Source organism: Dipodomys spectabilis, unplaced genomic scaffold, assembly GCF_019054845.1.
Source record: "Dipodomys spectabilis isolate Male_0828 unplaced genomic scaffold, ASM1905484v1 ptg000145l, whole genome shotgun sequence".
NCBI lineage: Eukaryota > Metazoa > Chordata > Mammalia > Rodentia > Heteromyidae > Dipodomys > Dipodomys spectabilis.
In genome coordinates this window covers 23,172,538-23,200,475 of record NW_024870822.1, presented here as the reverse complement: position 1 = coordinate 23,200,475, position 27,938 = coordinate 23,172,538, and the positions used below count along the sequence as shown (strand labels likewise).

Genomic DNA, 27,938 nt, shown 5'->3' with positions numbered 1-27,938 from the left:
TGGAGTATTTTATCCATTTTTAATTGTCCAATAGGTTAAGAAGACATGATAACAAAAGTCTATTAGTAAATGTTTCTATTATAGTGTCATTGTGTTGCCCACCATTAATGTGGGTGATCAGCTGATCTCCCTAATTTCCAAGTCATTTTGTTTTCCTTTGAGGTACTGGGGATTGAAGCCAGGGCCTCCCACATGCAAGACAAGAACCCTACCATTTAAACCATTCCCTCAGACCTTCCAAGTATTTTCTTATTACTAAGAAAGTAAGCTTCAATAAGGAATACAAAACAAAGCAACCCTAAAACCCAAAACCCAAACATGTATACACATATATGATCTATGGGAATTAAACTCAATTTGAAATGAATTTCAAATTATAGTACACAAACATCACAACCCTCCCAGGAATATAAATATTTAGTATAAAGAATATAAAATAAAGGCCTTCAATTAGGTAAAACTTACTTGCTAATGATCATTTATTGAACAATTTGTCATTTTCTAAGAATAAGAGAGAACAGTATTCTTAACCTCTGAATTCAGGATGTAGTCAAACTAATTTTCTCAAACTACATCATGAGAAATCCTTTGTTACTGAGTTAGGATAGGGAAAACTATAACTTACAAACATGAGAACATTTCACAGTCCTAGAAGGCACACATATTTCCTATCAAAGTAATGCATTTAAGTATTTCATATTTTAAAAAGACAAAGCTGTACAGAATAGAAAAAATGTACATTTTATCCATTAAACACATTTACAACTTTTATAATTAGATATAGTAGAACCTACTTAATATTCATACATCTAAAGAATTATCACCCAGTTTAATGAACAAACAACCATGTTCATTTATTTCACAAGGATAATAAAAATTATATAATTCACAGTAGATCAGTTAGTCTTGGAGCTCATATTGTAAGATAAAAGATGTGGGCAATATCGAGTCACTGCACTTGCTGTTTAATCCTTCAAAGGTGAATTCTGAGGAGTAAAACCCTTGGCTTTAAAGATCCAAACCCTATAAATCTGTGTTCTTCATTTTCAGAAACATTTTAAATTTAGGCAATCTGAATTAAACTCAGCAGTCTAATCCAAAAGGACAATTCAAATTTTTAGAGCTGGAAAACATTTCAGAGGACCACTTATCACAAGATTTTTCAAAATATATCCTACAGCAGACTAAGAATCAATGGAGAGGATTCAGGGATATGAAAACTTGTATTATAAGTTTGGGGTTTTGCATGACAAAAATTCAAATATATAGCATATTACCCATGCATTTTTATGTTTTCATTGGTTGACTTAATATTTTGTCATTGTGTACATAAAGGTTACAGAATGAAATGACTATATGGGGGGTAGAGTGTATGCATGCACTTGTGTATATGGGTTCTAAAAATTACCTTGCAAACAATGTTGCAAAATTGCTGGAATAATGTGAAAACCAAAGATAAAAACTTCTAAAGGAGGAATCTACCAAGAGGGGCTTTCAAGTTCACATCATCACCCAGCGCGTTGCAAGGTTGATACAACAGACCCAAATACTCAGCTTGCATTAACACCCTATAGAAAGTATTTAGTTATTTGGTACCTTTTACTGTCTCCTCATGAATGCCATTAGATCTTTCTTCCTTGATACAGTTTTTTTTATCTTATTTACAAACCCATTAAAATCTTATTCCCAAATTTTTACCAATAAGCAGCAACTTAAATTGTGTACCTTAGTATTAGGAAAACAGTGTTTTCAACTTACTGGTAGTAAGTCAGAAAATGTATGTGAAGTGTTAAAATATTTTTTAAAGATGACATCATGGCCTAGTTTAATATATAATAAAACATTAATGTTAAAATTTTTACTTCATAAGTAAAATCTAAAAACATGGTTGAGTGTTACAGAAAATATTATTATATCCTTTTTAGAGACTTTCACAGGTGTACAGTGGAGCAGTAGAAGCCAAACCATCAATTTTTCAGAGATGCTATACATACATATGGTAGAAAAACCACTTCACTTTCCTTTCTTTTAATCTAATAAATCTGAAGAATCTGAAACCTTCATAAGCATCAAATAACTTATGATCTGAAAATACAAAAGAATTTGTGAAGGAAAGTTTCCTTCTGAAAAACCCAAGATGAGCAAGCCTTCAAAACCCAATCAAAACAGTCAGCTTTAAGAATACATTTCCACAACAGACTTTCCAGCAGAAATTCATTTACAGAGCAAAGTCCCAATTTTACAGTCTTTATCCAAATTATACATCATGGGAAATTTGTGTTTCAGAATACACTGATGAAGTTAAAGGTATGAAAGCACTGTGACTCTTTTTAAGTAAAAACTACTAAAGGAGCAATAATTAACCACAAGGGGGGCATACTCCTTTGTCTCCAGCAGAAAGACTAGCTTTTGAGTTTGCACTTTGATGTAGCTTACCTTTTCAGTCATTCAAAATTTTTTTTCAGATGACTACAACTTTTCAGCAATTTTCCAAATTTACTTTAACTCTATCTAAATAAAGGCCAGAATACTTCCCTGAAAAACAGTAGTGAATCAAAAGCCTCTGGAAATATTGCTATTTTCGGTTAGCAAAGGATTCAAGAGCAATTTGTTCCAATATACATTAGAACAGATAAATAATAGGAAAATATGGTCTAAAACAGTAGCAAATTTTGGCTTACCATAAATGGAAGACACAGGAAGTTTACTTTTTAAAAAATGGGGCATATTTTCAGTATAGCAAAAATAGGAGGGTGAGAAAATTAGTTTTTCTGCACCAGTGCCACGATGTCCCACCATGTTGCCAATGTATTCATAGCCTACAATATCCAGAGAAACTCATCCCCTAAAGTCATGGCCTATGGGGCTGGCCTGCCTCATCAGCCATGTTAAGAATATAGTTAGCCATATCATCTTCAGTGGGTGCATCTGACACCACCCACGATTCATTTGCTCCAGTCATTTGTAGGCGACAAATGGGGCAATTCCTGTGTCGGTCACTCCTGTTAAAACAAAAACACTTTGTTTTCCTTCCCTCTTTTTTAAAAAGGTTTTTTGTCTTTTGTTTTTGGAAAAAAAAGAACAATGATACACGTACATGGCTTTAGAAAAACAGCATAAATGTATCCAATGAAAACCTCTCAATTTCAGTTTCTTACACAGAATAAACATGATCAAGCCTGTAAATATGTGTATGTACATGTGTGTGTCTGTGTGTATATCTTTCTGATATTTATATTGTCTATATTTGTAGACTATTATGGATCAGCACATATTAAGAGTTTTTTCTTTTTTTTTTTTCCCCTTGAGATAGTCTTTCTATGTAGTTCAAACTGGTTTTCCAAGTGGTAGGATTACAGGTGTGTACCATCACACAAGGCTTAAGTTTATTCTTTTTAAACATATACTATCTGGACATGCCATTCATTATTTAACTAGTCTCTTATAGAAGTATATTTCAGTTCTTCCCCGTCTTTTGCTACCACAAGCACTAACATTAAATCTTATCCCTGTTCCCAAATAGGTGAAGTTTCCCCTTATAATAAAATTCCTTATGAATCCTAAAAGGCAACTCGTTCTTACCAATGGAGATTTGATCAAAGTGTGAAGTGTAAATATTTTTGAATTTAAATGGAAGCCATTGCTCTAGGAAGGGGAATAATACAGCAAGGAAGAGTTTTATCAGTAAACTTCCTTCCTCCCTTCCTTCCTTCCTTCCTTCCTTCCTTCCGGGGCTTGAACTCAGGGCCTAGACTCTATTCCTGAGCCTCTCTGTGCTCAAGGCTTGAGCTCTATCACTTGAGCCACAGTGCCACTTCCAGCTCTTTCTATTTATGTGGTACTGAGGAATCGAACCCAGGGCTTCATGAATGCTAGGCAAGCACTCTACCACTAAGCCACATTCCCAGTCCTTATCAGTTAACTTTCTAAGTGATACCTACATGGCTCTCAAAAAATAGAACTATGCTTTAGAGGTCTCTGAAAGGTCTCTGACCAATCCCCTGGTCCATAAGTGACAAGAAGAACTGTACAAAAATGAAGCAATGTTCAAAATGAGATGAAATTTATATGCAGGATAATTTTTCTGATTGAGAAAGAATACACATATAATCATTTAATAAAATTTTGTTTTCTAAAGGTTTTTTGGGTCAAATATTACTGTGGAAACTTAAATACCATATTTGAGCTATGTTAGCATTATCCCCACCCCCATCCAGACCTGAGCTCCTCCCTGCCCTAGAGTTCCATACAGCTGGCCACTCACTCTCTCTGCCTAGACCTACCTGCAAGCACACCTACCCCATTACCAGCCCCAGAGCTACCTGCCACCTGAATAGGGGCAGATGCCATGTGCTTCCTCTCCCAGGGTAGATAAGGCTCCTCTAATAAACCTTATAATAATCTTTCTCCTGTATGTGCCTACCTCTGCTTGGTCCCCTGGGATGGTCATGAAGGATTCTAACAAGCTAGAAGTACATTATGTAAGGAAAAAGTGTAGTGTTTTTCTCCTCATCTCCCAATCTGCAACTAAAGTAATCAAATTTTATCAACAGCTCTTTGGTTTTTACATAAATAGAAATTTATCCTAAAACTGAATATGAAAGCTAGAGCCTGCATGTATTTTTCAAGATATTTTACAAGATAATATGCTCTTTGGTGCACAAAACATCAAGCAAGAAAGACAGTGAGTCCTAAGAGGTGAAAAGCCAAGAAAGCCCTATATTAGCCCAAGCTTACTGCTTGATGAGTTTCCAGCCCTGGAGCAAGAAAACGAAATCTACCAAAAGCCTAGTAGACTGGCAGGGCTGAAGAGATAACCCAGACACTCAAGAGCCCAAGGCAGCTAGAGGTCATGACACAGAGGAATGCAAATCATTTTTTAACTTTTATTACCCCAAAATCAAAAAGTAATAAATCGAATCTCATTAAAATTAAAAACTTTTATTCTCTCAAAGACATTTTTTTTTTCTTTTTGTCCCTGGTGTGCTTAAACTCAGGGTCTAGGTGCTGTCTCAGCTTTTTTGCTCAAGGCTCATATTTTACCACTTGAGCTACAGCTCCACTTCCAGCTTTTTACTGTTTAACTGGAGACAGTCTCACAAAGTTTATTGCCCAGGCTGGCTTCAAACTGTGATCTTCTGATCTCAGCTTCCTGAATAGTAGGATTATAGGTATGAGGCATTGGCACCCAGCTCTCAGACATTCTTAAGACAATGACAAGATAAGCCACAGAATGGAATATGTGCAAATCATATACTGTGCCTGATAAATCACATGTATCTAAAGTATATGTAAGGGACTCTCAATAAAGAAACTGGCAAAGGTTTAAGTGGACATATCACCAAAGAGAACATACAGATGGTGTATTAGCATGTGATATGTTTTTCAATGTTATATCTGTCAGCAGGGAAATGTAAGTTAGAATCATAAATGAGTTACTCTACAACCCGATTAGAATGGCTAAAACTACAAAGACTGGAACATGTCAATACTGGCAAAGATGTAGAACAACTGTAACTCTTATACAGTGCTTATAACAGTGTTTGGAAAAAGATACAACTGCTTTGGGAAAGAATTGGTAATTTCTTGTAATGTTAAACCTCTTACCATATTCCTGTAGGTATTTACCATAAGGGAAAAACTCATATGATCATAAAAATATATGTCCATAATGAATAATGGAGCTTTCATGTGTAATTTATCTACATCTACAATGTGACTGAATCTCAGGATAGTTTTAGTGAATAAAAAAAGCTAAACAAAAAGAGTAGATCCTGTATGATTTGTCATAAAAATTCTGGAAAATTCAAATTACTTTTAGAAATGGAAGCCATTAGTAGTTGCCTTAGAAATAGGGTGTTTGGAGGCTTTGCATTTTACAATAGTGCACAAGGTAATTTGGAAGGTGGGATTGCTGACTATCTTGATGGTGATGTAGTTTTTAATGGGTGTGTGTATATGTTAAATTATTGTATATTGATTATAAATTCTCCTGAGTGCTCAATTCTTATTATAAAGTGATGAGCTTGACTAATTGATCTCTGACATTCCCTCTAGAGCAAAGATTTACGCCTTCTAAATACATACCAAGAATAAATATAGAAATGAAGAGGAAAAAAAGGAAGAAAAAGGAAAAGACTAGACTAAATTAGGCACAAATTTTTTGCAGCAGGAGTATCAAGCCAAGCTATATGACCACATTTTATGAACTTTAGGTATAAAGATAAAAATATCTGTAACAAGTAAGAAGCATGTGATAACATATTATATTCATAAACTGCTTTGTTAAATGGCAGCTCCTTTGAACAACCTCTTAAAGATAAGAAAACAAAATAAAAGAAGCATGTCATAAAATTTCTTATACTAAAGAATAAGAATCTCTCGTATCTAATACTACAGTTTTGTACTTTTCAAAGTTTATTCAAATACTATGTCCCACATACTCTTTGCCTACCCCCAGAGGCAGCAGATAACTTACCATTTATCAATACACTTCTGACAAAAGCTGTGAGCACAGGGCAGGATGAGATCAGCTCGACCATCCATACAAATGCAACATTCCTCCTCATCAGTCAGCTGCTTCACCCTGTGATGTGAAAACAGAGCTGGAACAATGATATTTTCTGTCCATGCTTCCTACTTTGTTTTCATTGCCTTAAAAGCATTATGGAACATCCAGGGGATAAAGCACAATATGTGCAAAAGTTAATACCAGACTAAAAGTAATACCTTCTAGGAATAACAAATACATTAGGAAAGAAACACTTAGGAGAGGTAAGATTCATAAAGACTGGTTAAACAGAATTTGGGTAGAAACTGGAAATATTCAGGTCTTTCTGAAAATAACTTGGCCCACTTTTAATCATATTAAATACATGAATTCAACCAGCACATAATGTATTCATTATATAAGATGAAAGCTGCTTGAAGGCCTGTATCAGGGTCTTACTATGCTGATCTTGACAGAAATGAAGGACTGGCTTAGTCTTAAGTATCTCAACTTTTTAATACATTTTACTTATCAGCATATATTGATAGTACAAGGGGGTTGCACTGAGATCATTCTACAGATGCATACACAGATGCATTACTATCTCTTATCAACTGAGGCAAAAGTAGAGCTAGAATTTGAACACAACTTGGTTCTAGTCTATGCTTGTGTTGCCATTAAAGAGCCAGATATCGAGGACTAACAATTACAAGACAAAATGGAAAACTTCACAGTAATTAGAATCATCTGAGCATGAATACAAACTTGTCGATGGTAGTGAGTCTCATATAACTGTGTGCATGCATGGGGGGGCTAGCAGTAGTCTTAACTTGCAAAGTTCAAGTTGGGCTCTATGGCAAAATACGAATGAGTCTTGCTCACCCCAAGTGTTATCCAAGCATCAGCAGCATTTGCACCACCTTGGAGCTTGACAGAATCTCAGGCTCTTCTGCAAAACTACTAAAAGTCTGAGTAGCACAGTACTGTAAGATCTTTATGAACTAGAAAATTGTAAGGCAGAGGTTGGAACATGAGTGCATTGAGAAGCCTGAATGTGAGTCCTACTTAGATCCATTTCTAATTATATGGTATGATATTTATTTGTCTATACATATTTCTTCACCTGACATGGACCAATAATTTTATTCACAAGGAACTGTATTTAATGAGTTTATCATAATTTTAATAATCTGTAAAAGTACAAAAAATATAAGCTATTAATAAAATTATGCATCAGATATACAGCTGGGCCTCCTAAAGGCCTCCTAAAATCCTCTTCCATTTGAAAGGTCTTTTTCTATTAACCAGTGTATCAGAGTTGCATTAAAAACCAAAAAGTACAGGAAGGCACATAGCAGTCTTAACAGGCACTGAGTTTCCCAATATCAAGGGCACATGAAAGAGATACTTTTGCCACTTTCATTAAGGTAACTGCAACAAGAAAAACATTTGCCACTATATGGCCTGAACATATGGGAAAACACCATCCTTAGCTTTTAGAACACTTAAAAAAAAAAAAAAACCAGGGCTGGGAAGGTGGTTCAGTGGTAGAGTGCTTGCCTTGCATGCTCGAGGCCCTGGGTTCGATTCCTCAGCACCACATAAGCAAAAAGAAAAAAGCCGGAAGTGGTGCTGTGGCTTAAGTGGTAGAGCGCTAGCCTTGAGCTGAAGAGCTGAGGGACAGCGCCCAGGCCCAGAGTTCAGGCCCCACAACCGGACCCAAAAAACAAAAAAAAAATCTCACCAGTCTAAAGAGGGAGTAGAAAAAATGGAATATTAGATCTCTTTGAGAAATGGATCTTTCAAATAAGATAAGCCTAAATACTGCCTACAATGTTCTAAGTCTCATTTGGTCAACAGTATTACCTGTTTAGCCCAAACCTTGAAAATTATTAAAGATTAATAGAAAATCATAAATTGAAAATATAATTTAACTAACATAATACTTGGAAACCAGGTGGCTAAAATGAACTAGAAAATGCAACTGTAAATCAAGCAATAAAAGAGAAATTCTTGTTAAACACTTCTTAACCTTAAAGGACATGTGTCATTATAGATTTCTGCTATTTACTGAGTATGACAGTAAGACAAGATGTCAGCATGTCTGCGCTAACCTAAGTTTTTCTTTTCCAATGAGATATTTATAAGTTTAGTGTCATGACAGTCAAATGGCCACAAATAGGAACTTTCACATGTTAAAGGTTAACAGAGAAGGAAAAGAAAGTTTAGTTAGATAATAATGTAATATTAGATCTCAGTAAACAAGCACCATTCCAGAAAACTCTGGCTGACTTAATTTTCTTTCTTTCTTTCTTTTTTTTTTTTGGGGGTCCAGTTGTGGGGCCTGAACTCTGGGCCTGGGCGCTATCCCTCAGCTCTTCAGCTCAAGGCTAGTGCTCTACCACTTGAGCCACAGCGCCACTTCCGGCTTTTTTCTTTTTGCTTATGTGGTACTGAGGAATCGAACCCAGGGCCTCAGACATGCAAGGCAAGCGCTCTACCACTGAGCCACCTTCCCAGCCCCAGACTTAATTTTCTTTTGGTAACTTAGTACATGCAATCTATGCACCAATGATTTGCTGATTCTTGAATGGACTGCACGTCCTAGATCCAATATTTAAATATTTAACCTTCAATTAGTCACTTTTTGGAATGATTTTGTCACTTCTTGGACTTCACTCTTTAAATAATTCTGGCTAAGAACCTAATACTTACTAAAAAGGGGGTATTAATATTTTCTTTGTCATTAAATGTCAGCATATAGAGAGTAGATTTGTGGAGATCAGGCTGACAGAAACATTGTCTAGTTAAGAGCCACTTATGTTTAGGTTTAATTTGGCAATATAAAATGAATGGAAGCAAAGCAGTAGGGGCTCACCTAGCTATGCAAGAGGCTGAGATCTCAGGATCATGGTGTAAAGCCAGCTTGGGCAGGAAAAATCCACGAAAGACTGCTCTACAATTAACTACCAAAAAGCTAGAAATGGAGCTGTTGCTCAAGTGGTAGAGTGCTAGCCTTGAGCAAAAAACTAAGGGACAACTCCCAGCCCCAATTCAAGCTCCAGTACTGGCACAAAAAACAAACAAATAAACAAAAAACCCCAAAACAAAAGTGAATGGACTGACAGAATAATCTAAAAGCTGATCTGGGCTATAATACCAACTGAGACAAAAAGATCTGAGATTTCAGATTTTCCAATATTTTACATATTGGAGAATAAGTAAAATAGGAATTATGCACTGTATACCTTCCCATCCAAAGACTAGCCTGACAAGATGTTACAGAGGATGAGTTTTCCCCAGGATCTTCAGAGGTGGAGGTTTGAGCCAACACTCCTGCTGCTTGACTTGTTATGTCTTTATAAAGCTGAATAAACTGGTACAAATTCATGATCCGTGATGCTTCCACAATGCCACTGCTTTTGTTAATCTAAAAGTACAAAGACAATGAAAAAACAAAAGGGGAACAAAGATTCAATAGGAATCCAATACTCAATAGAGGCTTATGGTTTGTAAACTACCTTAAAAAATAAGAGTCTGAATAAATGCATAATATCATGTTGCCTTCATTGTGGGGTTCAAAGAACGTATACAAATGCATCTCATTAGATAGATAGATACTCAACTTATCCTTTTAAAGTTGAGTGGGGAGGGAAGAGATAGTAGTAGAAAAACAAAGGAGGGGGTAACAATAAGAAATGTACTCATTAGCTTACTGACATAACTGTAACCTCTCTGTATAGCATCTTTACAAGAAGATAAAATTTAAAAAAATTTTAAGTCATAAAAAAAAGTTGATTAGGAATCCTTTTGTTTAGTGTCAATGAAGTTATTAGATGACTTTCCTGGGCTAAGAAATGAGGTTTAGAGACCAGTATTGATAACTCACTTTAATTTTTCCACTTTAATTTCTCATTTTTTTTTTCCTCTTCATTCTGTCTTGTTTTTGAGACAGTCTTGTTACATAGTCCAAACTGGCCTCAAACTCATGATCCTCTTGTTTCAGCTTCTTGATTGTTTGGGTTCCAGGTGTGTTTGTCTCCAGGCTCAGCCAATAATTTATTAATTAGGACTTAACATAATGGGATACTTTCTTGAGTACCCTTAAGATCTATTTTATAGCAAAACTTCTAAACTAAAACAAGAAGAATACACTACAAAATTTACTAGCAAAATGTTGTTAAAATACCACTAAAAACAAGCCAGGCACTGGTGGCTCATACCTCTAATCCTAGCTACTAAGAAGGCTGAGATTTGAGGATCACTGTTCAAAGCCAGCCTGGGCAGGAAAGTCTGTGAGACTCTTATCTCCAATTAACCGCCAGAAAACTGGAAGTGGCGCTATGGCTCAAGTGGTAGAGTGCTCACCTTGAGCTAAAGAGCTGAGGGACAGCACCCAGGCTGAGTTCAAGCCCCACGACTGACAGCACCTTCCCCAAGCAGATTTTATATTAAAAGATACTACAGTAACACAAATATTTGGAATAAAAACAATAGTTATTACTATTTATTGTTTTAGCATTGGAAAAAGCAATTAAAAATAAAAAATAAGCCACATTCCTTTTGAGAATCACCTCTAATAATCAGAAAGTTGGTTAAATTTTGTGAAGATCAGATTTGTGTGAAGATGCAAACGTATAACTTTTTTTTTTTTTTTTTGACAGTTGTGGGGCCTGAACTCTGAGACTGGGCACTGTCCCTCCACTCTTCATTCAAGGCTAGTGCTCTACCACTTGAGCCACAGCACCATATCTGGCTTTTTCTGCTTATGTGGTGCTGAGGAATCAAACCCAGGGCCTTATGCCTGCAAGGGAAGCACTCTACCACTGAGCCACCTTCCCAGCCCTATATAACATTCTTAATGTGACAGGAATTTACATAGGCTCTGAAATAGGTCTTTATAGTTGAGGGAAGTTCCTTTAGAATTGTGTAATTTAGAGCAAATTATAAGTAATTCATACAAGCTTAGTACTATATTAGTAAAGTTTATCACCCTATAACTGTTCTAATCATAGAACCCTTGTTATTAAATTTATTGAGTACCCACAATTTAGGTGGTACATGCACTATGTGTACTGCTCTAGGTACTTAAAAACATAGTGTATTCACCACCTCCCCCCCATCAAGTTTCATGACAGGGAGGAGAGACAGACCCAAAAAAAAGTGGATTCAGTTAGATGAAAAGCAGTGTTATAAAGATGAAACAAGAGAGAAGGGAAACTGAGGTACAGAGGAGACCTCACAGTAAAGTGAGTCACAAGTGGCCATTTAAGGGAAATGATCATTTCAGACTCAGAGAATAAGAATAAAAGCTGTTCAGTGGAAGTGCACCTGGAGAGAAGCACGAATAGAATGAGAGAAATCAAGAGTAGTGGAAGATAAGTAGCTAGGATTAGAAGCATGAGCCGTGGGTGTCTGGTTTAACTTTATTACATGTGCTCTTGCGCATGTGTGCACTGTGCACTTGCACTCTGGTCCTGGGGCTTGACTCAGCTCTGGGCATTCTCTCTTAGCTTTTTTGCTAAAAGCTAGCTCTCTACCACTTGAGCTACAGCTCTATTTCCAGCCTTTTTTTTTTTTTTTTTGTATGTGTATGATTAATTGGAGGTAAGAGTCTCATGGACTTTTCTGCCTGGGCTGGTTTCAAACTGTGATACTCAGATGTCAGCCTCCTAGTAGCTAGGATTACAGGCACGAGTCACTGGCACCTGGCTGCCAGTAGTCTTTTATTTTGGTATTCACTTTCTAACTAATTCAAGAGTCAATCTGGTCAATCTAACCAAAACTAATCATGGTAAGCACAGTCCTCCAGCCAGGGTACAGGTGTCTTAACATTGACCAATGGGTTGCACAGAGAGTTATGCTGGGTCTTTTTTTTTTTTAGTTTCTTGTTCTTTTTTTTATTTTATTTTATTTATTTATTTATTTATTTTTTGGTCGGTCATGGGGCTTGAACTCTGGGCTTGGGCTCTGTTCCTGCGCTCTTCAGCTCAAGGTGAGCGCTCTACCGCTTGAGCCATGGCGCCACTTCCTTGTTCTTTTTTTTTAAAAGTTAAGTTTTTTATTGTGATAATACTGTACAAAGGGGTTACAGTTACATGAGCAAGGTAATAAGTACATTTCTTATCCAGCATTGTTGCTTCCTCCTTTGTTTTTCCCCTACCATCCCCTCTTCCCTCCCACCTCCTCAGCTACCCCTTCCACCCCCCCCCCCCCCCCCCCCCCCCGCCTAAGTGGTAAAGTTCATTTTTCGACATAGCGTCTTGTACATCTCATTGTTGCAATGGGTCCACCTGTATTCCTATTTAAACAATTTGTTTTTTCTCTTCCCCTCCACAAATTATACCAACATCAAATACAGTGAAAATAGCGGTTGTATGGTGGGGGAGGAACATACAAAACAAAACAAAAAATCACATGGTACCTTATAAATACGTTAGAATAGCAAGGAAGAAAAAAAAAACCATTTGTGTCCCTATCTTGGGGTTCATTTCACTTAACATCATCTTATCTGACCTTTTCTGTTTGTCCCTGACATACACTAGTTATTGCAAATAAGGGAAACCATGGGACCTATGTTTCTTTGAGCCTGGCTTACTTCACTTAATATAATTTTTTCCAAGTCTTTCCATTTCTTAACAAATGGGGCAATGTTATTCTTTCTGATGGAGGCATAGAATTCCATTGTGTGTGTGTGTGTGTGTGTGTGTGTGTGTGTATATATATATATATATATATATATATATGTATGTATGTATCTCACATTGTTTTGATCCATTCATCTACTGAGGGACATCTGGGTTGGTTCCATATCTTAGCTATGGTAAATAATGCTGCAATAAACATAATTGTGCTGGTAGCTTTAGTATGGTCTTGTTTGTGATCATTTGGGTAAATGCCCAAAAGTGGGATTGCTTGGTCATAGGGGAGCTCTATGTGGAGTCTTTTGAGGAACCTCCATACTGCTTTCCAAAGTGGTTGAACAAGTTTACACTCCCACCAACAATGCAGTAAGGTTCCCTTCTGTCCACATCCCCTCCAGCATCTGTTGTTATTAGAGTTCTTGATTATAGCCATTCTAACTGGGGTGAGGTAGAATCTCAATGTTGTTTTGATTTGTATTTCTTTGCTGGGTCTTTGTCTTTAACCAATCCCGAAGCCTGTCTATTTCAGGATTTCCTGATAAGTGAGAAAATAAATAGTTTGTGTTTAAACTAGTTTAATAGGAATCTTCTGTAACTTGTAGTTGATGTCAACTTAAATGATAGAAATAATAGACATTCTAGTTGAGGGAACTCACTAAGTGGAGGGACTGAAATGGAAACATAACAGCTTAATTCACTAGGACTGGTAAAAATGTAGTATATAAAAGGAAATAGCTGTGAAAAAAAGCATAAAAAATAGTTTGTAGCTACATTGTAGATGGCCTTGAATTAGGAAGTAAAGAAGATTTTGAAGGCAATGAGGAATGTAGAGGAATTTTAAACAAGGCAATGAGGTGATGAGAGTTGTGCTTTAGAAAGGCTATTTCACAGCAACATAAATTAGAAGAGTCTGAAGGTGTGGAGATTAAAACAGATTCTAGCTGAATCACAAGGGACCTGAACATTAAGTACAGTCTCCTTGAAAATGTAGAATTGATCTTAGTCATCTTATATGGTATTCTTAGTGCCTGGCATGCCTGCACTCATGTTTTTGCTTTAACAAAATGACACTGAAACATAACAGATAAAACTGACAACCCACTAAGAAAATATGGCATGCTTTTTAGGTAATCCTCAGAGCCTAGATCTCAAAAGGAAAAATCTACTCAGGGACATTTTGGTTGGTTAGGTGTAGATGCTCATGAATAAGCATTCATGTTCAATTTATGACATATGCATACGGATTATTTTTATTGTATCATCGTTCATTTTAGGATAGGGGTTGGGATAGAAGGCCTACTAAAATTTGTGCCTTCATTTTCATACTAAGGTCAGTATGTGTCAAAAGGTTAATGAATGTTTATTTGAATTGAGTCAGAGGAGGGAGGATAAGGCTTTTTGGTTTTTTTTTGGCAGTACTGGGGATTGAACTCAGGGCTAACACTTGAGCCATGCTTCTACCTCCAGTCCTTTTAGCCTAGACTGGCTTTAGACCATGATCCTCCTATTTCCATCTCCTTAGTAGTTGGAATTACATGAATCCCCATGTATGGTAGGAAGGAGGCTTTGTAATGCTCTATAACAAATATCATTATACTTGTAGCAGAATTGATAGATTCAATTATCTGAAATGTAAAGACTAAACTAAAAGATGGTACATTAATGATACATACTTAAAATCACCAAAACAAACCCAAACACACCTTTCTAATAGATTTTCAAATGAATGAAATTCAGTGTTTTTAAAATAAATTATTTCCTGAGATAACTTTAATTTTTAAGGTGTCTTCTTAGACCTAAACAGAGTATTACCTTCGGACCTTAGGGCTCCATAGTAAGCTAACGCTCCAAAAGAGAGATGGGAAGTAAGGATAATTTAGTTTACTATTCCTCTCCTTGACTCTAAAAAGCTGTTACACAGCAAGTAGGGATAACCAGACAATAAGAGTATGAAAATTATGCTTTACAAGACATCAAATTCCTAACATTTATTTCCATTATATTACATTATTAACCATGGTTTCAACCACCAAAATATTTTAAGCCCAGAAATAGAAGCCTCTAGTAGTTTTACCTTAGTACAGACCACCCGCACAACTACTTTCCAAAAGGCAGAGGAATCGGACCCAGGTTGCACCTCAAAGAGAAGATGTTTTTCTTGGCCAGCAGCTACCTTGGCAGTTCTAAAAAGAGACAAGTCTATTTGTTAATTTTATGAAAAGTCAAACAAAATAATAGAGTTATGATTCAAGACACACTTTCAGCTAGTAGTATGGCTCATTGGTAACAACACTTGTCTAGCGAGGGTGAAGCCCAGAGTTCAAACACCAGAGTTGCTTTAAAAAAAAAAAAAGGCTAAAGTTTTGGGTTTTATTTTTTCAGAGAAGGAAATATGAGGAAATCATATGAAGGACAATAACTAATTATTGAATACTAGCTTAAAACTCAGTATAGAGAATGTTTAAAACATAAACATAAAACATCTCAACTGTCTTCATTTAAAGACATGGAAAACAAGTCCAAGAAACCTCGTACTTAAAGAAAAAAGTTCAGATGATTTTACATATTAAATTTTGACTAATGGCTGAGATATGTATAAATATCTTATCAAGGTATTTTGTTATTTGTTGAGTCCTACTTAAGCAACCACATTACTATAACTCTTCAAAAGTATTTGGTTTATAGTCAATTTGGGTTATGACTAAGTAAAACAATGATTTGAGATACTAAATGTAGCTGAGTAATTTTAAGAGTCACAGACTTCAAATATAAAAAATAACACTTTTAGAAGGGCATCAGTAGCTCATGTCCCTAATCCTAGCTACTCAGGAGGCTGAGATCTGAGGATAGTGGTTCAAAGCCAGCCCGGCCAAGAAAGTCCATGAGACTCTTATCTCCAATAAACCACTAGAAAACCAGAAGTGGCGCTGTGGCTCAAATGGTAGAGCACTAGCCTTGAGCTGAAGAGCTGAGGGACAGCGCCCAGGCCCAGAGTTAAAGCCCCGTGCCCGACCAAAAATAAATAAATAAATAAATAAATAATACTTTCAGAGGATTACTCAATATCACACTATCTACACCAATTTAAATCAGTTCAAAGACATATCTAAATATTGCAGCTTCCCTTTTTGGTGTTAACATTTCTCTGAGACCATCAAAAATAAAGTCTGCCAGTAAAAAGAATCCAGCTATGTGAGTTTCTAGTTCTGATTTCTGTCTCTCTGTAAGTTTGACGTTACAGTTGTCAGAAAGTGCTGCCCTTGTGAAAGGCCCAACTTTAACTCATGGAAATTGGTTTAGATTGCACTGATGGTGTTGCTCAGTGGCAAAGTGCTTGCTGAACACACACAAGGCCCCTTGACAGCAAAACCAAATTAACCACTCAAAACCTCAAATCCAGTCTGAGGTGTTCAAAAAGAAATGTACTCATTATTTGTCATATGTAACTTTAACTCCTCTGTACATCATCTTTATAATAACAATTTTAAAAAAGAATATGAAATCACACCATGCACTGGTGGCTCAGTGCCTGTAATCCTAGCTTTTAGGAGGCTGAGATCTGTGGATCATGGTTCAAAGCTAGCCTGAACAGGAATTTCCATGAGACTCTTATCTCCAATAAACTACCAAAGGGCCAGAAGTGGAGCTGTGGCTCAAGTAGAGTACTAGCCTTGAGCAAAAAAAGCTCAGGGACAATGCCCAGGTCCTGAGTTCAAGACTCAGGACTGGCACACACATATACACACATACACACACTCAAAGACTATATCAGAAGTAATGGTTCAAACAGAATTATGCAAAAGATTTATAGGATAAAAGTAGAATATTAAAATTTTAAAACTCAAACAGATTTTATTGAAAAAAATCAGACAACACACAGATATACACAGTAACATGAAAAATCTCCCTCCCTGCCCTCTTGTCTCACTATCTCTTGACCCAGAGAACAAGCACTAGGAATAGTTTAATCTCAAGTGTTCTAGTCCATTGTTTTGGTTTTTGGTGCCCTAGTACTAGAGTTTAAATTCAGGAGCTGCTATCCTTAGCTTTTTCACTGAAGGGTAGCATTCTACCACAGCCACACCTCTACTTCTAGCTTTTTGGTAGCTAACTGGAGCTAAGAGTTTCATGGATTTTTCTACCAGGTCTGGCTTTGAACTGCAGTTCTCAGATCTCAGCCTGCTCCATGCTAGAATTACAGGGATGAGCCACCCAGCTAACCTGTTCTTTATTCTTCATGCCTGGCTAAAAACAGTAGACTCCAGCCATGTCCATATAGACTACTACTTTCTTCTTACCTTATGTATTATATTTGATAAAGGGTGTCTCTTATCCAACATAATTGTCATAAAGTGCAGGAAAATGGTACATGCATTATACACATTTATATACTTAGTGGTCCTGGGCTTTTAGGTGACATTTTTATTACTTCTCCAGGACAGGTAATAAAAAGAGCTTCAGGCTTGGAAAGAGTTAGATCTGCCTTTAATACTTTGGTAATTAATTTAGGCCTCAGTTAAAATATCCAACCCTCATGATTGTTTGCACAGTGTTCAGTGAATGTTGCTTAAATTGAAGACATTAAAGAGAGAACCTTTAAGGTGTACATTTTAATTTACACATACATTTTAATTCTTCATACATATATTTTAATTATTTTCCCCAGATAGAAGACAGAGAGACAGAAGACAAACAGACACACAGACAGACACACAGACACAGACACACACACACACCACACATGCACTACAAAGAAAGGTAGAAGTGCTGCTGTTAGAGGAAGATTTAATATTTAATAGCACCCGCCATCCCCGTCCCTATGGGAGAAAACAAACTACAATATTTTAAAATGTAGTGGTCTGAGCCAATGCAAGGACAAAGAGCCCTATGTGTTTTCATGTATCTATATTTTATACAGGTTAGTATAAATTTGATATAATAAAGAATACATTTACAAAGATAAGAGAAATTTTTATTAGGTATGCTTGTTAAGAAGGTAGAGAAATTTAGGATTTACTAAGAAATTTAGGAATTATGTAGAGACTGAAAAGTATTGACTACTGAGAAAGAAGAAGTGAAATAATTATTTCTGAGAGATGAAAATGGCTTACTATCATCTATGTATTGTTCTGGCAAAATTATGTATCAATAAGAAAACAAGGGAACACACACACACACACACACACACACACACACACACACACACACACACACACACACACACACACACACACACACACACACACACACACACACACACACACACACACACACACACACACACACACACACACCAGAATTGATATACACAAGCCTTTCATTTACTTTTGCCTATTGTAGTCTTTCCCTAGAGTAGCTAACTGACCTATCCCCTTCTATTATGCACCCTGTAAATTCAAAACAAGAGTCAACTTATAGTCTGTTAGTATACAGTTGAGATGTTGGATTGTATTATATTCTAGAATTGCTTTAATATACTCATGGTCTGTATTCCAAGTTTCATTTTAAGATCCTTTAATCTCTTCTGCTCCTACTTTATATTTTAAAAACAGTTATAAAAGAAAAGTCTACATTAATATTAACTTTTACTACAAATACCTTTGGTTACTTCTTATATAGCAATGACATCAAGGAGCAAACATCAAGAAGTAAAAATTAAAAAGAACAAGTCTTACACATCATTAAGTTCAGCTACTCTCCCAAGAAATTCTTCATAAGTTAAGGAGCCGCTTTCTCGAACCAATGTCATGTGTTTTGCTACTTTTTCTGGCAACTTGTTAATAACCAACTGTGTCTGATCCGAAATTTGCTGTCCCATGATGAAAGGATGTCTTTTAGAATCCAGAAAGAGTGTTGCTTCTCATAGTTTCTGTCAAATATATACATATATTTATAAGTTACTTATATTAAATATTAAAATATGAATATATCCATTCTTCAAAAACAAGTAAGAGTAAACTAGTAGAGAGCTAGGAGAGCTTGGTATACTTACATGAACCTAAGAATTTGTTTAAATACCTATATATTTAAAGTAAAACATTATTTGCTTTTTTTCAGAATCACATAGTTAAATGAGAAAGTAGGATTCACTTATGATATTGGGAGGGTAATAAATCTCTAATTCTACCAAGTCAAAAACCAATAAGACACACACATACCTACCTACACACTCTCAAGTGACTATATTTAACAGGAAGCTTGTATACTTTGTTTTCCTAAGAGCAATTTCTTGACTGCTTACCAGGTAAGATTCCAAACTAAGAGCTTTCCATATATGATGTCACGTGTAAAAAGGTAGGCATTATTAAAGCCCTATTTTATGGATAAGAAAGTGGAGCTATGTGACTTTATATATACACTACAGGTGAACTCTGAGCTCCTGTTTTTCATATTCATTATACCATACTGGCTCATAATATCAGCTAAAATGTTATTATTGCATTTATGTGTACTATTTTTTATTTTGAAATCCATATAAATGAAAGATTTTTAGTATGAAAAATTTGATATAATTTAAACATTAAAAATAATTTAACTGGGCTGTGAATGTGGCTTAGTGGTAGATTCCTTGCCTAGTTGCATGCATGAAGATCTGGGTTTAATTCCTTAATACCACATAAACAGAAAAAGCCAGAAGTGGCGCTGTAGCTCAAATGATAGAGTGCTAGCCTTGAGCAAAAGAAGTTCAGGGACAGTGCCCAGGCCCTGAGTTCAAGCCCCAGGACCGGCAAAAATAAAAAAATAATAATTTAACAACCCCATATATTCTGCTTAAGCCACAGCTTCACTTCTAGATTTTTACTAGTTAATTAGAGATAAAAGTCTCAGACACTTTGGGGCTGGGAAGGTGGCTCAGTGGCAGAGCGCTTGTCTTGCATGCATGAGGCCCTGGGTTCGATTCCTCAGCACCACATGAGCAAAAAGAATAAAAGCCGGAAGTGGCACTGTGGCTCAAGTGGTAGAGCGCTAGCCTTGAGCTGAAGAGCTGAGGGACAGCACCAAGGCCCAGAGTTCAGGCCCCATGACTGGACCCAAAAAAAACAAGTCTCAGACACTTTCCTGCTCGGCCTGTGATCCTCATATCTCAGTCCTCCTGAATAGCCAGAATTATAGGCGAAAGCCATTGGTGCTCAGCTGAAAACTACTCTTGTTCTTTAATTCCTCTAGGTATTTTTAATTTAGATTTTGTATAATTTTGTTTTCTAAATATGACTATGCTTAGTTAAAAGGCAGAATCACGCCAGGCTCCGGTGGCTCACGCCTGTAATCCTAGCTACTTAGAAAGATGAGATCTGAGGATTGTGGTTCAAAGCCAGCCTGGGCAGGAAACTCTGTGAGACTCTTATCTCCAATAAGCCACTCAGAAAACCAGAAGTGGCGCTGTGGATCAAGTGTTAGAGCGCTAGCCTTGAGCTGAAGAGCTGAGGGATAGTGCCCAGGCCCAGAGTTCAAGCCCCACAACCAACCAAAAAAAAAAAGAAAAAAAAAAGGTAGAATCACTATTTTAGTAATTTGCAACCAATATATCAATAAAGCAATAATTTGTTGAACTCACTTTAAAATTTAGCCACAAAACATTTAATAACCATTTACTCTAAAATCTTCAGAGATACACTTCTATGTGTTATGACTAGAAAAGAATTGGATGTGTTTATTTTAGATAGTCCTTTTCCTTTGATAAGTAACAATTTATTACACTATAGTAAGAGCTGAACATCTGGTTAAAATTAGGCTAACTGTTGAATAGTGTGTTCCTACAGTGATTCACTCAACAAGTGGGGATGGCAAGTCCTATTCAATACAAATGCTCATTAATAAAGGCACTGGCATTATGTGTCAATCCTTCTAAGCATGTCATATGTATTCACAGAAGAGTTTAATGTACTTTTAAAGTACCTTGCCCAAAGTCACATAGTTAGTAGTAGGGTTTTTTCCTTAGTTTTTAAAAACAAAGATAGGAAGCTAGGATGTAACTCAGTGGTTGAACAATTCCTTACCACATATGGGTCCTTAGTTCCATCCCCAATATGGGGGTTGAGGGAACTATGTGAGTATGAAAATCCAATTTTTAAAAACCAGATCTCCAAGAGAATTTTATTTCATTTAACCATAAAAGACTACTATTTTCAGGCTGGAATGTGGCTTAGTGGTAGAGTGCTTGCGTAGCAGGCATGAAGCCCTGGGTTCAATTCCTCAGTACCATATAAACAGAACAAAACAAGTAGCACTGTGGCTCAAGTGGTAGAGTGCTATCCTTAAGCAAAAGAAGTTCAGGGACAGTGCCCAGGCCCTGAGTTCAAGCCCCAGGACTGGCAAAAAAAAAAAAAAAGGACTATTTTTTTCTCTAAAATTAATATCCATATCATGTAACAAAGGATTTTTTTTGTTTTTGTTTTTTTGTTTGTTTTTTGGTCATGGGCCTGAACTCTAAGCATGGGTGCTGTCTCTCAACTCTTCAACTCAAGGCTAGCACTCTATCACTTGAGCCCCGGCACCACTTCTGGCTTTTTCTGTTTATGTGGTGCTGAGAAATCGAACCCAGGGCCTCATGCATGCAAGGCAAGCACTCTACCACTGAGCCACCTTCCCAGCCCCAAAGGATATGTTTTTATAGGAAAATTTTTGCCAGGAAATTTGCTTTATCATTTAATTAAAAAGTAACCATAAAGCCATATAAAATTAAGATGAGTTACAATAAGAATGTTTTACGATTATCAAAATTTAATGTACCACATTTGGAGTTTATTCTCTCGATGACCTTAGACAGAGAAAAATATAGTGGTACAAAGAAAAAAAAAAAAGGAAGAAAAACTATGACTACTGTTTTGAATCAAAGCCTAGCTGGCAACAATTTTATCGAGGAGATAAATGAAAAGGAGTTCTTAAGGAAGATTCAGACTACTAAAATTTTTTCTGAAGGCAAAATTATACATTTTAAATATAAGCCAAGTAGATTTATAGCCACTGTATCCAAAGAGAAACAATGAGAGATCCTAGCTTAGAGGAGTTGGCATTGGCATGCACTATCAGTGATTTAAGAGTGTCACAGGTTAATAACATCTCAACCACCTAGGGTGATGCACATTTTTTATTTTAAGCCAGACAGCTCCCAAAAATAAACCAGCAAAAAAATCAATAAACTTAACAGAATTTTTTTTGGGGGGGTCCAGTCGTGGGTCCTGAACTCTGGGCCTAGGCGCTGTCCCTCAGCTCTTTAGCTCAAGGCTAGCGCTCTACCACTTGAGCCACAGCGCCACTTCCGGCTTTTATTCTTTTTGCTTATGTGGTGCCGAGGAATGGAACCCAGGCCTCATGCATGCAAGGCAAGCGCTCTACCACTGAGCCACTCTCCCAGGCTTAACAGAAAATTTTAATAGAACTTGAAAATAGAACATTAAAAGAAAAGTCCTTCTCAACTTTATCCCGACCTTTACTACATACACATATATATGAAATCATTAGGAACAATTGATTGCCAACTAGTGTCATGTGCCTGGTGTTTATGTTCTAGGGATATGACAGTGAGAAAGAGAAACAGTGCTTACCACTATGGAGCACCCAATACAACAGGGAAAAGACTCAGTGGTCATACACATAAATATATAATCACAGGATGAAAAATACTAATTCAAACACACCTAGTCTTGTGCTAGGAAAGAAATCTCTGAGCAAACATCTGAGTTCAGAAGAACATTCAAGAGAGGTTAGTAGCATGGTGACAGAATATTCCAGGCTGAGGTTTATAGAAAGGTCCTCCAAGAGGAAGGAGCGATCACACCAAAATGGGTTCTGTTGAGCACTTTTATTGATGACCTGAAGATAGATGTTTCTCTTTTTGCTTATGTAGTGCTGAGGAATCGAACCCAGGGCCTCATGCATGCAAGGCAAGCGCTCTACCACTGAGCCACCTTCCCAGCCTGAAGATAGATGTTTCTCTAACTGTGGCTAACCAAAACTAGAATAAATGATATCCACTGATTCAAGATTAAAATACTAACTTGTTAAAAGTAAATTATATTTATTACAGAAAAAAAGTGACACCTGATTATTTTTTTAAAAGCATCTAGGTAAAATAGGCTTAAAAGCAGTTAAATATAAAGTTTTGAGGGTTTTAATCAAAATAAGTAGCCAATATAATAGAGACATCAAAAATATTTAACAAATCCTAAACTCTTGCTAGGAGCAGATAGCTAGATTAGAGAGAAAATTTTCAATACTATACAGAAGTGGAAAAGGTTATTACATGTTAAATTACTTTTCCTAAAGTATGGAAGCATTTAAGTAGAGATTAGAGGTTCACCTAATTGAATATAAGGGAAGAGTTTTGCCTGGGCGGTAAGTGGAGTAGGTGATCTCTAAACTAATATTTTACTCTCAAAATGAAACTTAACCCTTCCTCTAATTTTCCTGTACCAACTCAATCAAAAGGTAGGATTCTAAACTAGACTGAAACTTGGAATCATACCTATTTTAGCAGAAAAAAGCCCTCAACTTTTATAATTCAGTCTCAGTATTTAATGTAAACTCATAATTATTTGATCAATGTATGTCCAGGACCTAATATTTTTATCCTCTCAGGGTCTGAGGCTGGATATAAGAATTAAACTCTCAGCCGGATGCTGGTGGCTCACACCTGTGATCCTGGATATTCAGGAGGCTGAGACTTGAGGATCATGGCTCAAAGCCAGCCCCAGATGGGAAAGGCCATGAAACCAGAAAACTGTAATGGCACTTTTCCTCAAAGTGGTACAGTGGTAGTCTCAGGGACAGCACCCAAGTGCTGAGTTCAAGCCCCACAACCAACCAAAAAATTAAAAATTAAAAAAAATTAAACTCTCACAAAACAAATAGGAAAAGATATGCAAGTTTTATTTAGTAATTTTTACATGTGCATAGAAGTCCTCACCAGAAAGTTAAGACCCAAAATAGGGCCAAAGGCTTAGAGGTATGTTGGACAAGAAACAGAAAATTGTGAAAATATGCAAAGACAAAGGGGTTTGGGCTGGAGAACTGCATTCTCAAGTACTTCTCATGTTGTGGTGACAAAACTCCCTGGCAGAAACCAATGTAAGAGAGGAAGGACACATTTTGATTCATGGTTTCAGAGGGTTCAGTTTATGCGCTTGGGCAGAACATCATGGGCAGGTGTGGAGCAGAATGGATAACTGAAGTGGAAAGAGGAAATACAGGAAAAGGCAAGGACAAGGAATAATTCCCAAGGACATGCCTCCATTGACCTACTTCCTCCAACAAGGTCCTACCACCAACCTTTCACCACCTCCCAATAATGCCATCATATTTAAAAAAATGATCAAGGTATTAATCCACTCATTAATCCATTCAGAGCTCTCATGATCTAATAGTATCACACCCAAAAGTGTGCTTTACCAGTTTTCCAACTGTTCATCAATCCAATCACGTTGACAATCTAATTGTGGAAAACTAGGAAAACAGTTACTTTAAGGCTTATACAGATTTCTCCTAACTCCAATGCTGTCTGCTTGTCTCTATTGTTAAGAATGTTTTCCTTTCCCCTGAACTTTTCACCTGGGAGTTTTATCTCTTGCTTTCAGAAGAAAAAGGAAGGTTAGAATGTACCTCTTATATCTGCTACATCTAGAAGTGCAAAATAACCTCAAAATAACCTTTATGCCAAAGAACATTTTTAATACCCTACACTGTTCACTAAAGCTGTATTTAAAAAGAAGCCTTGTTAATTTTTTTTGTTGTTGTTGTTGGTCATGGGGGCCTAAGCGCTGTCCCTGAGCTCTTTTTGCTGAAGGCTAGCCCTCTACCACTCTGAGCTACAGCACCACTTCTGGTTTTTAAATGGTTAACTAGAGTTAAGAGTCTTATGGACTTTCCTGTCCAGGCTGGCTTTGAACAATGATCCTATGATCTCAGCTTTCTGAGTTTCTAGGATTACAGTGTGAACTACCTGCACCCAGCCCTTGTTAAACTAAAAACAATATTTTTTTTAAAAAAGGAATCCTTGTTGCCTGTTTATTGAGTTAGGAAATATTCATTTCTCTTTGTGCATTGTTTGGCTCTGGTGTCCTAACTCTGAATGGTAGGGTTTATTGTGGCAGCATATTAGCATGTTTCTTTTGTGTGTGTGTGTGTTTATATTTTCTTTTTTTTATTGTGAAAATACTGTAGCATGTTTTCTTGTCATTGCACTTGGTATCCAGGAAACCTCATCACTGACTCCTTGAATTAAAACACAATCTATTTAGAGACTGCCCAAGACTGATGGCCACAGTGGTTCTCAATCTGAGAGAGAATCTTGAATTCTTTATACAGAAATCAATACTAATATTAACATCTACTATTAATGTAAAAATATGATTGTAATTTGTATGCAATATAAAGCCACAACATATTCACAAAACCAATCTGTCCAGGTCATCCTTTAGTCACCCACTACAGATTTTTCAGTTTGTCCTCTTTGGTGACTGACTGTACCTACTGCTATGATTGCACATATCACCAGTCAAATCACTTGATCACTCCCCTCCATGCACGTCTGCATTTAGGTGTGTTCTCCTTTCTGGAAGATACTAGGTACAACATGTTTTCTGAATGTTACTATTCAGATACATGTGTGTATGCTAATATGGTTATTAATATATGTTATTATTGTTAATTTGTTGACTTGTCTATTATCACTAAACTAGGAGAGAATTAGAAAAAGAAATGTAAAACTGTAAAACCTGGTCATTATCAAACATATAAACAGGGAAATTATTTCATATTAACAAAATACATCCCTCTAAATTACTGAACAGTAGCACTGCATAAGAACATAATTTGTAAACCACTGGCCTAAAATTTAGTAAAGGACACATCTGTAGTTTTAAGATTTCTCCAAGGACTACTTTATTCTCAGACTACTATCTTGTCTGTAACATAGTCCTTTCCAACAAGACGGAGTGGGTTTCAAAAACCATTGGAGGGACTTTTCTAAATAAAGAATTGTTATTTTGAAACTCATAAGGACATCAAGGATTCCAAAAATGCCACATTCTCTGGTGGGTGGTACAGACGAATTGTTGTAGTGCAAATATTCCTTATAAAAAAATTTAACAATCACATCACACATAACTACAAAAAAAGCCCCATAAAAACTTCCTGAAAATTTAAGCCATAATCAGCCATTCATAAAGGACCAAGTCAAATTCAAATGGAAAAGCCTGAGAGTGCAACAGGATGACTAGTTGCCAAGTACTGCAGTATTTAGAAGACCTCTCTGAAAGCCATTCCCTACCAAATTTCAGATCAAGTTTAATCTCAGTAGTAAATATTAATTACTATAACTAGGTTACTAAGGATACTATTTACTTTTTACCTATTGCTTACTTAATCTCTACATCTCTAAGTATCCCAGATGTTTTAAAAGACAGGAATATAACACAACAAATTAACAGATACACAGTGAAATAATTAGGCTAGTCACATAATTTGGAATGCCTGTTCTAGGATCAAAAATGTTAATCAGAAAAAAGTGTTTTCTAAATACATTCCATATTTTGAAATAATACCATAGATTTGTATGAATTTTCTTGGGAGCTTCCGGCCTTTTTAGGAATGGAGGGGGGGAGGGAAATGTGTGGATAAGAATCAAGAGGAATCAAGAGGGATCAAATATAAAAGTCATACACCAAAAAAGAACGATTTTTGAAAGTCATATTCTGGGGGCAGCAAGAAGAAAAAATGCTTAGTATTTGAGTTCTGAATTTAGAAAGCATTGCTACTCTCTTAGAGGGGTGATTTCCACACAGAGGGGACAAATTCAGAAGCTCTGGTCAGTGGCAGTCCATGCCCCAGGCAAAATTCTGAATAGATGCAGTTCATCTATAGCTAGGAGAATGGGTGGAGCACAGAAACAATCAACGAGGTGCAGAAGCTGGAAGAATTCTAAACAACTGTGTGACTTTCAGCCTTAGCGACGAACATGTCAGAGGGGGGAAAAAAAGCTGAGTACCTTGAAATAGGGCAGGGTCAGGATGCCAAAATATGCCATTCATTTCAAAAAGGGAGGTTGGGGGGACAGATTTCAACAATAACAGTAATAGTAAATCCATATTCTGTAAACTCGAGATAACTAGAGGAGTGTTGTCCCGAAGGGCTCCTTCTACACTTATTGGCCAAAGGATATAAAGGGAGCAGCTAGCGCGCTGGGCAAGGGCTTCGGGGCAGCACAGCAGCCTAATCTAATTAGAAATGTAGGGCTTAGCAAGAAACCTGACCCGGCCTGTCCGGGTGACGCCCCAGGCCAACAGTTCCTGACGCGAGGTGTCCCGCGCGCAGGGCGCAGCCCCGGGGGCCTCCTCGGCCCCTCCTTAAACCCCAGGCACTGCTTACCAGCAGCTCAACCCGGTCACCAAGTGACTGACCGCGGCGGCGGTCATTTTCAAACGAACGCTTCAGGGCTCCGGGAGAAACACCGTCACCTCGCTCGCCCAGAGCCACACCCCCAAAGCTGGACCAGCTCCGTCCGCGCCCGCCACTGGGAAGCTCCGGGTGGGCGCCGCGCATCCACAGACCCGGCTTCCAAACCGGCCCCGCGCGCTGAGGCCTGGACAGGGCGGCCGGGCAGGGCCCGGCTTTCCCGAACTCCGGCTCGGCAAGCCGAGGCTGAGCCAGTGTGTCCACTCCCCAGCACGACAGAGGTGGGGCACTAGGAAGGGACGTGGGGAGGGAGCAGCACCGTGAAGCTCACCCTTGGTTCAAGCCATCGCGCTCCCGGCGGCAGCTACGCCGCCACGGCCCGCCGCTGGCATCCGCGGGCGGCGACGGGCAGG

The 27,938-nt window shown here is 37.3% G+C and overlaps 1 protein-coding gene across 1 annotated transcript; it reads right to left on the bottom strand.

Moving 5' to 3' along the window:
• On the bottom strand, positions 1–27,938 carry Rnf141 (ring finger protein 141). Its single transcript, XM_042691424.1, has 6 exons — positions 27,857–27,938; positions 18,810–19,003; positions 15,209–15,317; positions 9,739–9,920; positions 6,479–6,586; positions 1–3,002 (listed from the first exon to the last, which is right to left on the bottom strand). The coding sequence occupies exons 2-6, from the start codon at positions 18,950–18,952 to the stop codon at positions 2,852–2,854; spliced, it is 693 nt and encodes a 230-aa protein (XP_042547358.1). The 5' UTR covers positions 18,953–19,003; positions 27,857–27,938; the 3' UTR covers positions 1–2,851.